The sequence below is a fragment of the Polypterus senegalus genome, chromosome 11, assembly GCF_016835505.1.
Source record: "Polypterus senegalus isolate Bchr_013 chromosome 11, ASM1683550v1, whole genome shotgun sequence".
Lineage (NCBI taxonomy): Eukaryota > Metazoa > Chordata > Cladistia > Polypteriformes > Polypteridae > Polypterus > Polypterus senegalus.
Genome location: NC_053164.1, coordinates 36,678,478 through 36,693,450, shown reverse-complemented (window position 1 = coordinate 36,693,450; position 14,973 = coordinate 36,678,478). Strand labels below are relative to the sequence as shown.

Below are 14,973 nucleotides of genomic sequence, written 5' to 3'. Positions count from 1 at the left end.
GATTTTAAGTTCAACTTTTGATGGTCTTGAAGAGGTTATTTGTGGTTCAACTTCTTCTGGTATCAACAATACTGCAAAACTCCGATCTTGGTGCAATGCTGCACCCTTACTCACAGTTATTAAGGTATACCGTCCACCTCTACAGCCCTCCTGTATTTCTTTATTTTGCAGAGTTGCATATCGAGACATTGGTGGGTCAGATCCAGAGAGAATGGCAGCACCCAAGGTGGCAGAGTATATACAGGAACTTTTTACAAACACACCTGTTAAGGTGACTGCTTGAAATTCAGAAGGTGCTGGGAGAGGTGTCATTGTACAGAATCTAAAAATGCTTTGCCTGTATGCAGGTTTCCATAGTCGGTGAAATCAAGGAACTGGAAAAGGAATACCCCTGCTTAGCTGCTGTCAATCGCTGTGCCAACAGTAAGTTACTTAAAGTATATGTTAATAATTTACACATCAGATATTGTTACTATCAAATTTAATCAAATCATTTGTGTATCAGCTATACTAAGCAAAATGTGATACCTTCATGGAAAAATCCTCTCCATCACATTCAGGAGGCACTCTCATGGATCTATTTTAGCCACAGGCTAATTCCACCATTGTGAGCTTAGAGTATCTAAGGGTCTTTTCTGCCCACTGCTATGAGGCAATTAAATGTCTCCATCCATTGTACTCATTAAGTTTATTTTTATTTATTTAGTTATCAATTGATTAATTGGTTGTATTATCCATATGTGAGTCTTTATCCTAGTTTTTTTTAATGTTTAGGCTCCTGTATGCATCTAAATTTCCCCATGGGATTAATAAAGTTTATCTTATTAAATCCAATAAAATAAATGAACCTAACATTTTGGCTTTTAGAGTTTTCTACCATAATTTAATGTATATGAATTTTTGTTAAATGTATTGTTTGAAAACTGTTGCTCAGTAACGAGTACTGTTACCCATATGCTGTTTGAGTTCATTTTTATTATTACATTGGTATGGCAATATAGTAACGTATTAGTTTCTGTACAAATGTACGTACGTATGTTTAAATGGCTACCTCCGGGTTTCAGAGTAAACCAGCTTTTAGTTCCAGCCCTTGAAATATTTACAGTGGGCCATTGCATTTTTGAGACCTGTGAACAGAAGTGTGCGTTTTTGTTTCAGCTGTGCCCCGTCATCGCGCTCGTGTGATCAAACTGGAGTACACAGGAGAGGGTACCATTGACAAAACTGTGCTCCTGGTTGGAAAGGTATGTGTGATGGGATTTTTATGAATTTCTGTCACCCGCAGAGGTGTTGTTTAGATCCGTAGACTTCTTGAATAAATTTGTGTACGGAGTATAAATGAATGATTTTTTTTTTATGTAACTGTGTGTGTATACATGTATTTGTACTACTATAATATACACTGTATCTTTTTTTTTTTTTTTATATATAATCCATAGGGAATCACCTATGACACTGGTGGAGCAGATATTAAGGCCGGAGGAATCATGGCAGGAATGCATCGTGACAAGTGTGGTGCTGCTGCAGTTGCAGGATTCTTTCAGGTAACTGAAAACAGAAAAGGAAAGGCATGCACAATTTTTATGTATAGAGTGTTAATAAAGTTATTGTTAGAGAATCACAAAATACATTAGCATATTTTCAAACAACATGTCAGTTTTGTTCTGGAGTAGTTCAGAAATTCATAAAATGTTTAAAGTCCTTGGGACTTGGAGACTACAATTATGTTGAAACTGAAAAAAGTATGTGTGATGGATCAGGAATATGAATTTGTGTGTGTATATGTGTATATGTATATGTATATATGTGTTAAACCTGAAACTTCCTTTTTAACTAGTCATGCTCCCTGTGACTCTTAACTGAATATATTTGGGCATGTTACATTTCGATACTTGTAATTGCTCAGTTTTAATGGGTTGCATTAGCTGTATCATTCTATGCTGTATTGTATTGTTGCTCTTTTTGCACTAATGGGACAAGCAACAAGTACCATTTATACTCAACAATACAGTGAAAATAAATGGAATCAAATTTAAAAATCTTACAACTGGATAAATTATAGCACAGTTTTTATGAAAATGTGTGTGAAAAAATTACCTTATTTTATAACTTAAAATAAGGTATGATATTAGGTAACTAGAATGGCTAAATTGTCTCACTGTGGTAGCATTTATTTAATTACTAAGTCAAGGCAGTATTTTGTCACTCAAAAGTGAACATTTTTTCCTTGACCAAATTATGGATTTTATTCATGTACTTTCTTGGTCTTATCATGTTGAATGGTTATAGTAGTAGGATGATGTACCACGTTAGCCATTCAACATGCAGCTGCCTCGAAAGCTTCCGTATTGTAATCTGTTCAGTTATCCAATAAAAGGTGTCATTTTGCTTCACTTATCATTGCATGTTGAATGGGCATATACTTGTATACAGTGGTGGCTGGCAAAAAAAATGGGAGGGGTGCAGTTTTTGGGGGGGAAACAAATTGAAGCAGCAGTTATTATATACTTCCTTTCATATCTGTCTATCTATCTGTTACATAGTGCCTTTCATATCTATCTATCTATCTATCTATCTATCTATCTATCTATCTATCTATCTGGTCTTTCCATGCTGAGGTGGTCCTCATCCTAGTTTCAATGCACATTTTGGCTTGTCCAGTGCCAGACCCATAGGACAAATCCAGGCTGAAATACATAATGTTCTTTCTACCATGCCACCCAATCTGATGCCAACTTTCCCATTTCTACTGTGCTCCAAAACCTCAGCCTGTGACACCCACTGTCCATTTATTCTTTCCATAACTTGCCCTATAGATGTGGAAGAAACGGGTGCATCTGCTCTCCCAGACTGAGTCACCCATTCCTCTCATTGGTTTTGAGTGTGCCATACACTATTTGTTTTCACATCTCTGTGAACTATCCATCCAAGTGATGATCTATCCTTAAGTGTTTTATCATATGGTATACAGTAAATATATAGTAAGTCTACTGATGTTATGGCCAATGATGAAGGCATCTTTGGTTGATCATAGCTGTTAGGATTTTATTTTAGAAGGGCAGAGATGTAACGGTGTGCTACATGAGATGCATGAATTAGATAAATCTTTGATGGCTAGGACAGGAGGCTTAACATAAAATATGTGATAACAGAGTTAAGATTGCTTTAACTTTTTAACTCTTTGGCTGTGTGCCATCATGGATATACAACCCATTTACTGTTTCCTTGTGACATGGCAACACAGAAGATGAGAAGATATCGCCTACTAAGAAACATTATACAAGATAAAAACTACCAAAGGTAGTTTACATGTCATTATAGTTTGCAGTGTTAGGTGCATTGCACTATATGCACAGACCTTTTGGTGTGCAGTGGCTCTAAAGAGAATAAGGGGCACTTTAGGAAACTGGATTTGTTACATTTTAATCCTATATATAAATTAGTGCCTACTTCACTTTTGTGGTTTCTTTTTTTTTTTTACTGGAAATTTTGTATGCAACGTCAGAAGCATTAAAATATTCGAAACCTTGACAAAACTCCTTCTCTATGATTGCAGATTGTGTTTTGCTTTTAAAAAAAAAAGACACTACACCCCACTACTGCACTTTACTTTACTAGTATACTTTACTTTCCTATTATAACACACCATAACAAGACAGAGAAAGTAAAGCAATTCCTGTTTAGTTACATGAAACACCAAACATAGAAGCAAGAGTTCAAATAATAGTGCATATTTAAAGGCTATCTTTCATTTTTTACTGCCCGAGTTTTAACTGAAATGCAGAATGAGTGTGACGTTAGAGAACACCATCAATATACAATTCTACAGAATGAACAACATTTTCTATCGCAGCCGCTTGCCTTGCACTATACTGAATGTCAGAAGCACATTATTTCACAATACTAAACAATTATGCCAAGGCAATGTCTCTTTTACAATGAACTGTCTACTACTTTGTCCCTCTGTGTGTAGCTGTCAGTAATGGATAGAAAATACATGAATATGTAATTCTTACATATTTTATTTAGAATCTTTTATTACTATCTTCTATATTTCTATTTACTTTTGTTAACTAGAAATAACAAGCAAAGTATTGTACCATAAAAAGCAAAAAAAAAAAAAAAAGTTGCAGTGCTTTAGTTTAGCTGAACCACTACTTGGGTATCTCTGATGGTCAGAACAGTCTAACTGACTCTCACTCATTCTTCAAAGTTCCAGTGAGAATACTGGCAGTGCCTTCATCCAGCTACCTTGATGAGCTATGTGTTAAGTCATGGAAGGGTGGGTGATGCAGCCAGTTAGTTCACAAATAAGTGATAAAACTTAAGTTTCTGCCAATGCAAAGCATTCTAAACAACTGTTGAAATCTTTAGTTAATTAATACATATGCAAAATTATTTAAAGAAAGTATCCATCGTCTTTAATAAAACCCTTGTGTTTGTCCGTGTGTGTGTGTCTTCTGGTGAAGTGCGCATGCGCGGGACCACATGGCACGTGTTTAGTCTCTTCCTATGCATTCCCTGTGTGTGCAGAGAGAGAGAGAGAGACAGACAGACAGACACACACACACACACAGGCGCATGCGTGCATTGTTGCAATGTTACTTTTCTTGGTTATTTATTAGCTTACGGATTTTTCAAATGTTCATTTTTTTCCGGTGCTTAAAACTCATTAAGAAGGTTAAGGTGTTTTTAGCGAGCGGGTCGTAAGGCTATAGCGCAAACTCTTGCAGTGTTAGTTTTCTCTGTTGTTCAAGGTTTTGTTAGTGTTATTCAATGGTTTTTACATTTAGTTTACTATTACGCTGTGCATTCAATGGTATAATTAACTATATTTGCGCTTTAAAATCTTAAAAAATATATATATATATTTACATACAGTTCGTACGGTCTGGAACGGATTAATTGTATTTACATACAATCCTATGGAGGAAATTACTTCGGTTCCACCGAGGTTCCACTGTATTACTGTCAGACAAAATTACAGGCATTTTACGGAAATACAACACCCAGTATTTCTGAGAGAGAAAATTAAAGGCACACAATACAGTGACGCATATTACAGCCACATACAAGGTCCCTTGCCATTTAATATAGACTGTTCCTACTAATGTTTATGCACTACTGTTCTAGCGTTATTGTAACGGGCTTAATGTCTAGTTTTAAAATGAGATTTGATTATCTAACTATACTGTGATGTGGATGGCACAGTGATAGCACTGCTGCTGCGCAACAAGGAGGCCGGTATTCGTGTCCTGGGTCCTGCCTGCTTGGAGCATGCATGTTCTCCCTGTGTCTCCAAAGGTTTCCTCCAACACTCCAAAGACATGTAAGTTAGGTGGATTGGCAATGCTCAATTGGCTAAATCTATTGTGTTAATCACTAGGTGTTGTATGTTGATTGGGCATTCAACTAAGGATTTCATTGTACTCTGCACATGAGAGAATACTTTTTTTTTTACCTTTCATGTGTTGGTAATTTATATCATTGTACTGTACGTTTTTTTAATTATGATGTTCTCACTCGCTGCTTACCTTTTATTTAAATGATATATAATGTGCTACATAATACAAGAAAAAAATCTTGAAGCTCTATAATTCTGTAGGTAAATGTGAGCTTGAAAATGACAGACACGTGGCAACTCACTTAAATCCAAGTTAGTCCAAACATACCAGGCAGAATGTGCAAACTCCATACGTAGTACCACTCTATACACAAACTCCATACCTAGTACTGCTGCACAACTGTGCTGTCTCAAACAGAGGATACACTAATTAAATTTAGCTTTTATGTTTGAATTGTGCAGTTTGTAGCTTTTTATTAGCACTATAAATGTTTTTGCCCTTTTGAGAGGTGAAGTATTCAAGCTCAAGGTTTTGGGTTATGTCATGTGGTTATGGTACAATTACAGTGCATCCGGAAAGTATTCACAGCGCATCACTTTTTCCACATTTTGTTATGTTACAGCCTTATTCCTAAATTCATTTTTTTCCTCAGAATTCTACCCACAACACCCCATAATGACAACGTGAAAAACGTTTACTTGAGGTTTTTGCAAATTTATTAAAAATAAAAAACTGAGAAATCACATGTACATAAGTATTCACAGCCTTTGCTCAATACTTTGTCGATGCGCCTTTGGCAGCAATTACAGCCTCAAGTCTTTTTGAATATGATGCCACAAGCTTGCCACACCTATCCTTGGCCAGTTTCTCCCATTCCTCTTTGCAGCACCTCTCAAGCTCCATCAGGTTGGATGGGAAGCGTTGGTGTACAGCCATTTTAAGATCTCTCCAGAGATGTTCAATCTGATTCAAGTCTGGGCTCTGGCTGGGCCACTCAAGGACATTCACAGAGTTGTCCTGAAGCCACTCCATTGATATCTTGGCTGTGTGCTTAGGGTTGTTGTCCTGCTAAAAGATGAACCGTCGCCCCAGTCTGAGGTCGAGAGCGCTCTGGAGCAGGGTTTCATCCAGGATGTCTCTGTACATTGCTGCAGTCATCTTTTAATTTATCCTGACTAGTCTCCAAGTTCCTGCCGCTGAAAAACATCCCCACAGTATGATGCTGCCACCACCATGCTTCACTGTAGTGATGGTATTGGCCTGGTGATGAGGGGTGCCTGGTTTCCTCCAAATGTGACACCTGGCATTCACACCAAAGAATTCAATCTTTGTCTCATCAGACCAGAGAATTTTGTTTCTCATGGTCTGAGAGTCCTTCAGGTGCCTTTTGGCAAACTCCAGGTGGGCTGCCATGTGCCTTTTACTAAGGAGTGGCTTCCGTCTGGCCACTCTACTATACAGGCCTGATTGGTGGATTGCTGCAGAGATGGTTGTCCTTCTGGAAGGTTCTCCTCTCTCCACAGAGGACCTCTGCAGCTCTGACAGAGTGACCATCGGGTTCTTGGCCACCTCCCTGACTAAGGCCCTTCTCCACCGATCAGTCAGTTTAGATGGCCGGCCAGCTCTAGGAAGAGTCCTGGTGGTTTCGAACTTCTTCCACTTACGGATGTTGGAGGCCACTGTGCTCATTGGGACCTTCAAAGCAGCAGAAATTTTTCTGTAACCTTCCCCAGATTTGTGCCTCAAGACAATCCTGTCTCGAAGGTCTACAGACAATTCCTTTGACTTCATGCTTGGTTTGTGCTCTGACATGAACTGTCAACTGTGGGACCTTATATAGACAGGTGTGTGCCTTTCCAAATCATGTCCAATCAACTGAATTTACCACAGGTGGACTCCAATTAAGCTGCAGAAACATCTCAAGGATGATCAGGGGAAACCCGATGCACCTGAGCTCAATTTTGAGCTTCATATCAAAGGCTGTGAATACTTATGTACATGTGATTTCTCAGTTTTTTTTATTTTTAATAAATTCACAAAAATCTCAAACTTTTTTCACGTTGTCATTATGGGGTGTTGTGTGTAGAATTCTGAGGAAAAAAATGAATTTAATCCATTTTGGAATAAGGCTGTAACATAACAAAATGTGGAAAAAGTGATGCGCTGTATATCCTAATTTGTATTACTGTCATTATTCTGAGGAGATATGCAATACCAACAAAAGTATACATGGAATACAACATATATATGCAATTACATATTCTACCTTCAGAATTCCATAAAGCATCTACTGTTATGACTAGCTGTTTAGTAACCTTACAGCCTGTAGTGAGAAACTGTCCTTGAATGTCCTGTACCATATGCTAGAAAGGAGGAGTAACAAAAAACTATTGTGCAGGATGGTTGAGATTATTTATAATATATGTAATAGTGTTTTGTACAGTAAAATAGCCAGTTATTAGCATTTAGTGTTTTTAAAAAAAAAAAAAAAAAAAAGTACACCTTAACTCTTAAGAGTTTTTTTTTTTGTTTTTTTTGACTGCAAATACCTGCTTATTTAATGTCCACTTTGGTAAACCAGATCAGAGTCAAGCAAGCCAAAATTGTTAAATTGGAGCTATTTAAAACAATTGTTAAAAAAGAACCCTACCCCTAAAAATTAACAGATCAAGCTTGAGTTATAATTGTTTAATTAGAACATTAAAGTAACCAATAACAAGACAAACATTTTTATCCAATCCATATCCCCGATTGCCTTTTTTTAATTTTTTTTATTACCAAAGATACATAAGAGTTATAGTATTGCCCCTAGTAGACCCGTAGTCACATCTAACAATTCTATTTTTCAACATCTTACTCCGTTCATTAACTTATACATAGCTCCATTTGTTGCACTTTCCCACTTCTATGTAAAAGATTCTTCTACCTTTATTAACCTACCACAAGACATGTTGAAGGTTTCATTATGGTAACTATGGATATACAAGTATCCCATAGAATGCTGCTCAATATCTGTAACACTCTTACACTGATAAGATTGTAATGGCAATGTTCCTTTGGACTATTAAAATTCCTGATGGTGCACACCTCCTTTTCATTGTTACATTTCATCTCTAGAATTAACTTATTTTTACTGCTTGTAAACTCCAGCTTTCTTTTCTCTCTTGCTCGCTCTACCCTAGGTCCTGGCTCAACTGAAACCCAAAAAGTTACGTGTTCTGGGAGCAATGACAATGGTGCGAAACAGTGTGGGTGCTGGTAAGTTTGGTCTGGCAGTGTGAAAAAGGTCCTGGACATATCCAGAGTTAGCTATTGCCTAGTACTTGGGTTCTTAATTTGTATTTTGTGTCATAGACTGCTATGTGTCTGATGAACTGATCATATCTCGAGCACAGAAAAGGATTCGGGTAGGAAACACCGATGCAGAGGGCCGAATGGTGATGGCTGACCTGCTCTGCGAAATGAAAGAAAAGGTTCTTTTTAAATTTTATTTTTTGTGTTTTGACTAGTTTCTCAAGTGTCTATTAGTGAGCAGTAAATTTAATTTTGATACTCCTGGAAACATCAGTGGCCCTACTGGGCATGTTCCCTGGTTTCACTCCTGAGTGAGATGGCAATAATGTGAAGTTGGAATGTTTCACTCTTGGTTTTTATGTTGTCATGTATGACTGGAGATGTGTGCCCCTCATTGCCTTTCTGTTCATTGCTGCTGAGTGGTATTTCTGATTTGCACTAGGATGAGTCACCAGGTCTGCTCTTCTTCTCCTTGTTTGAGAAAAGCCTTGCTACTTTACTCAAAGGTGCTTGAGGGCTTTCTGGTGCCATCTCATTCATAGTCCCAGCAACCTATAAGATTGATAACTTTCTTCTTGTTTTTCTAGGCCCTCACTGAGGTAGCTCCAGAGTTGTATACAATTGCCACCCTGACAGGACATGCTATTCGAGCCATGGGGCCCCATTATTCGGTGAGTTTTTCATGCCTAGAAAACCTAGCGGTATTAACTCTTTCACATTGCCAGCTATGTCCAATGATGATTTGAGAGTAATGTAAAGTGGAACTTTACTGTTATTTGAACCCCCTAAATCTGTTTCCGGAAATTCAAGATGAAAATTGGTTGATATATTTGTATCTGTTATAAAACATGGATAGAAATAATTGGACAGTATAAAATTCATAGGAAAATAAAGACAAGCCCACATTTTGATCTTCACGTCACTGAATGTGTCACCTTCTATAGCCCCAAGTTGCCTTCTTCCTAGCAAGGGGGGTCTCTCTCTCTCGCGCTCTCTCTCTCTGTATGCAGCAGTTGTGAATAATGTGAACAACAACATTTATTTATATATCACATTTTCATACAAACAGTAGCTCAAAGTGCTTTACATAATAAAGAATAGAAAAATAAGACCCAATAAGAAAACAAAATAAGTCAACATTAATTAACATAGAATAAGAGTAAGGTCCAATGGCCAGGGGGGACAGAAAAAACAAAAAAAAATTTCCTGACGGCTGGAGAAAAAAATAAAATCTGTAGGGATTCCAGACCATGAGACCGCCCATACCATACCATTACCATACGGCTTAGCTGGTCACCCCTTCAAGAAAATGAATAATACCATTACTGCCTTTTTGTAAAGATAAAACATGCTTAAAGCATCTTTTTGCACTGCCTTTTTCAAGCACTAATAACTTTTTACCTTTCAGAGTCCCACTTTTGCTGTCAGGTGTTGAGTTAAGCACTGAATATGTATAAATATTCCAAGGAAAGTGTTAATTTTCATGTAGATGTTGTAGTATTGTATCTAGATCTACACTGATCAAATTCAATTAGACTTTAAAAAGGAACATATGATCTCTTTCTATATTTGTGTATAACATCATTTTCTTTTTAAATCATTCAAAAAACTTCATCCCTGTGTGTTTGAGAGTATTCCTCTAGCTCAGGAGCAAAGCACAGTAATCAATACTCCTGGCGTGTCGTATCAAAGATTTTATGCTATGGCATTGGGACTAATCGGCATATAGTGATTAATTAAGAACTCTCTTATTTTTGTTATATCAATCTGTCCTGGGCAAATAATTCTTATAATTCTGTGGAATTTCAATCTATGGCCTTTTGTGCTGAAGCTTCTACAGTTTACCTAATATGAAACATTTCTCCTTTAGTTAACGTATAACTGCTTTAATTTATAAAATAATTAGAGTTGATAGACATGGCAAAGGTATTGAAGCCTTCTCATAAATAGATTTGATGGAATACTAATGCTGCTGTTTTGCATTATACTAATAGATCATCATGGATAATGGGCCAGCCAGGAAATCTCGGAATGCACAACAGTGGCAGGAGGGTGAGGATAAGGCATATTTTACCAAAGCTGTCTGCATATTTTGACAGTACAGTCTTCTAACGACTGCAGTCCTGCTATGAATGTGTACAGTTAAATGTCTGTTTCAATATATAACATTTCACTACTTTTTGCCCTTTATAGTGGGTGATGCTCTTGGTGACCCTTTTGAGATTTCAACTATTCGTCGTGAAGACTTTGACTTCCATAAGGGCAAGTCTGAGTATGAAGATATACTCCAATGTAATAACCTACCTTCTAGTGCCACCCCAAGGGGACACCAGACACCTGCAGCCTTTCTCATCATGGCGTCTGGATTGGATGCGGTAAGGTTGGGTGAAGAGAGTACTGTATTTGGTTTGTTGTGTGTTTGTGTTCTGTTCTCTGCTAGTTGGTGATGGACTCCATAAGCTAGCACCATAACACTTGATGCATTAGGAGAGGAGTGGTTTTGAATTGCACTCTACATAGAATATTGCTGTAATTGCTTTATAGCATTATGCAATATGACGGGGCGTTTCTTCTGATAAACTTTTGTGGTTTTATTCCTGTAAATAAAATGTGATGAACATGAGAGACTATTTCACCTTGTTTTTCTAGCCAACCAGAAAATAGTCACAGCAAAACTCTACCTTTGCACCAAACCAGCTTCTAGAATGGGGTCATATTTTACTCGCTATACTAAAATTGTAGAAACTGTGATGAGACAACTAGTCTACATCTGTCTGAGAAACATGTTGAAATGCAGGCAATATATTGTCATTCACCTTTGGTTCTTAATAGCAGATGCATATTCACTTGAATAATTCATTGTCTATAATGCATGATGGCTGAGAAGTGCTCAAATTTATTTCAGGCATTATCCATCAATAAATTGGGAGGTTAACTGATTACTGTAATGGGAAGTCTGTCTCATAAACACTACACTGAAAAAGCAGAAACCCAGCAGTATTGCCAGTAATACCTGCAGTGGTGCTAATGTACTGGTGCTCTAATGTTTAAGAAGTTCATTATGGTCACGCTCTCCGAATCCTTGATAGTGGCATCTGAACCATCTTGGCGATTGTCATGGGACAGTGAGGTGCAAGGCACGAACCAAACTGGGACAGGGCAACATTTTATCACTGGGCACACTTGCACAGAACAAGCCTATTTAAATATACCTGACCTACCGTACAATATCTTTGGGATGTGGAAGAAGAAATTCCACTCATATTCCTGAAGAACATGCATAGTATATACTGATAACACATATGACAAGATATGCACCCAGAAATCTTGTTAGTTTGCAGCACAGTACCATTTCAACTTGAATCTTCAAATGTTAAATGCTCTATGCAATACTTGTAGTCTAGGAAGCTACACTCTTGTATTTAGAAGTGTGTATCGTAACAATCTGAGAAACTGCGAGGCTAGGTGATTTATATTTAAAATGAGCAATGATGTCAATAAAAATCTGTAGCAACAGGTGTATCATTGAACACGGGTTATGGGAAATTGTGTTTCACTGATATGCTGGAATTCTATGTAGAAGAAAATAGGGGATATGATCGATGAGGTGCTTATAACAGAACTTACCTTGACTTTGTAGAAGACTTTTTATAAGGTCCCGTGTGAACGACTAGGCGTTAGGGTTGCATGGTATACTTGTACTGAAATCCCCCATTTTCAAAATTGTATCGTAACAGCATTTCTTTAATTTTGTTACTTGATCTAAACTGTAGTTTTCAAGCACCTCACAGTCTCATTTTTAGCACAATTGGAACACCACCTCCTCGCTGTTTGATTGTTACACTAATTTATGCGAATTGCATATAGTCCGAGTCGCCAAGGGGAACTACAAATATGTATTTTTAAATAAACATGCTGGATACCCAAAGGACTGGTTAACAAAAACCTTCTGTTAGTGATTGCATAGCAGGGAGACACACGATTGTACAGGGGATTAGGGAGGCCAGATGCTTGAAGGCTGGAGGGGAAAAAAAAAACAGCTATGAGAACTGGATGTGGCTTTAATTTTGGAGAGTTATCCGTTACTTGCTTTAGAACCATTTTTGGTACTGGTACTGTGGTCTGAAAGCTGGCATCAATACCAAAGTCATCTAACACTTCTAGGCATCAAAGTAAAAGGAGTGGGTGTTCAAGGTGCATTGTGTAGATGGGTACAAAATTCATACACAGGAAGCGAAGGGTTATGGTACGAGGAACCTTATCAGAATTGGGTGGTGTTAAAACGGGGATCAGTGCTGGAGCCGGTGATATTTTTAATATATGGGTCATTACATTTTAATTCAACAAATGGCCTTTACGTCACTTGCATTACACTTGCTGTCCAGGGCTTACAAATGTGTAAAGATCAGGATTTCCTGTTCCACACATTACAAGTCTGAATGTTAGCGGTTTTTTTTTGTTTTTTTAACTTGCTTTTGTGACTGCAGAAACTCAAGGAGCCCTGTACAGAGCTGTAGAAAAAATGTTTTTGAGCTAACCGTTGAAAAATGATCTCATCGCTGTAAGAATTTTTAATGGGAGCATCTGTGAAAAGTATATTATAGGCCAAGACTGTCTGCAGGAGAACATGAACGATATAATGTGTAGCGGTTAAGGTGCTGGACTTTAAACACTGCCTTCAATTCACTTTGAATCCGTGAGCAAATCACTTAACCTGTCAGTAAATAGAATGTCGAAAATAGGCAGAGACCGGTTAAGTGATTTGCTCAGAATTCCTTGGTAAATAGAAGGGTGGAAAAAATATTGTATCTCTTAATGTGTTCAGATGTGATATGTCAGTTTGGCCAAAATGTGCATAATAATGGCAATAAATGGGCTGAGCCCTACACTCTGGCCAGTAATTCTTTGCTCAGAAAATGTTATACTGCCAGCCATTTCTTTATTTAAAATTGTATAGTTGTATGAAGTACAGTATTTATAATCTCTTTGCAGAATGGCATTGACTCTGACAAGCCACTCCCATATTCACATGTGGACATTGCTGGATCATCTGGACCTTTCCCTGGCATTCCCACTGGAGCACCAATCCTTTCCATGGCCGCCAAATATATCCTGGATCGTCTCTGAAAAAAAAATAAAGTTCTTTTTCCAACTGGGATTGGGATTGGATCTTGTGTGTTAAAAGCAATAGAAATCCCTCTTCTGATGCCAGAGGGGGTGTGCGCTTATCTTATTGATTTGTTTTCAATAAGGGGTATGCTAGAATATCATCTCTTTGTGCTTATCATGCACTCCATTGGTGCAAATCCATTTTCTTCATTTTCTTAAGCTGACCTTAGCAGCCTCTGTCTGTAGTTAGGTGACCAAATAACGTGTTTAGCATTAACATTTTTTTCCTGCCATTTCAACATTACTGGCTTTTTTTTTTTTTTTTTTGTGACCACATTCCACCTTTCTGCGGAAATGTTTGTGTCATCTAAAACTCCTCATTTTGAACACAATTTCCCATTACTTCTGATGCTAATCTTGATCTTTTGAATTCTGACTTTTTTGCACTCTGTTAGGTGGTTTGTATTACTTGAGCACTTCACTCTTTTGCTCATATTTGAAATTACAGATGAAAAAGAGTTGTATTTTAATGTTCTTAGTAAAATTAATAAATTACTTCAATATAGCTGTTTTTTGTTGCATTCTTAACTGCTAAATTTTGATCATGGCGATGCAGCGATTTGTGATATTACCTCACAGATCCTGTGTGCTGAATTCAAACTCCACATGTGTTTAATATCTTCCTGAAAGTGGTAAATTCTGTCCATGTTGGCATGGGGTTTCCTTCTGGTATGATTTTAGTTTTTATTCCAAACCAAAAAAGCATGCAAATTTGTTTAACTGGCAACTCTTAAAACAAATAGGCCCCAAAGTGAGCAAATATGGATTTATGTATGCTTGTGCCCTGCAAATGAACTGGTGTGTTCTTGTCTTTCTCCTAATGCTGGCAGTAAAGGTTCAGCAGAGTCCCATCGGATTGAGTTAACCTGTGTGATGGATGGCCAGGGTCCTTACCCAGCCGGGAGGCCCTGACCATGGAAGGACCAGGGGAGAGGGCAGCCCTCTTAGTTTCCACCAGGCCCACGGGTTATATGCATGGAAAGCTCAACCCTGCAGGGACCTGTTTGGCAGCAATACCACCCCACCAAGAAGTGCTGCCGGAACAAGGTCGTTTGGCACCTGGACTCCTTTGGGTGCCCCATAAAAGGAGCCATTCACGCCCACTCAATGGCTGAGTCAGGAGGAAGTAGAGGGAGCTTGTATGGAGGAGTGGAGGCAGAAGGAC

General features: G+C 37.9%; 1 protein-coding gene across 1 annotated transcript in view; it reads left to right on the top strand.

Annotated features, from left to right (window-relative positions):
* Positions 1-14,306, top strand: part of zgc:152830 (uncharacterized protein LOC767682 homolog) — a 32,368-nt gene extending 18,062 nt beyond the window's left edge. The window contains exons 8-17 of the mRNA XM_039768370.1: positions 172-271; positions 348-423; positions 1,159-1,244; positions 1,440-1,544; positions 8,528-8,603; positions 8,700-8,818; positions 9,227-9,310; positions 10,634-10,691; positions 10,833-11,014; positions 13,632-14,306. Of these exons, the coding sequence (XP_039624304.1) occupies positions 172-271; positions 348-423; positions 1,159-1,244; positions 1,440-1,544; positions 8,528-8,603; positions 8,700-8,818; positions 9,227-9,310; positions 10,634-10,691; positions 10,833-11,014; positions 13,632-13,766 (1,021 nt within the window). The 3' untranslated portion in view covers positions 13,767-14,306. The remainder of the gene's footprint in view (positions 1-171; positions 272-347; positions 424-1,158; positions 1,245-1,439; positions 1,545-8,527; positions 8,604-8,699; positions 8,819-9,226; positions 9,311-10,633; positions 10,692-10,832; positions 11,015-13,631) is intronic.
* The last annotated feature ends 667 nt before the right edge of the window (positions 14,307-14,973 follow it).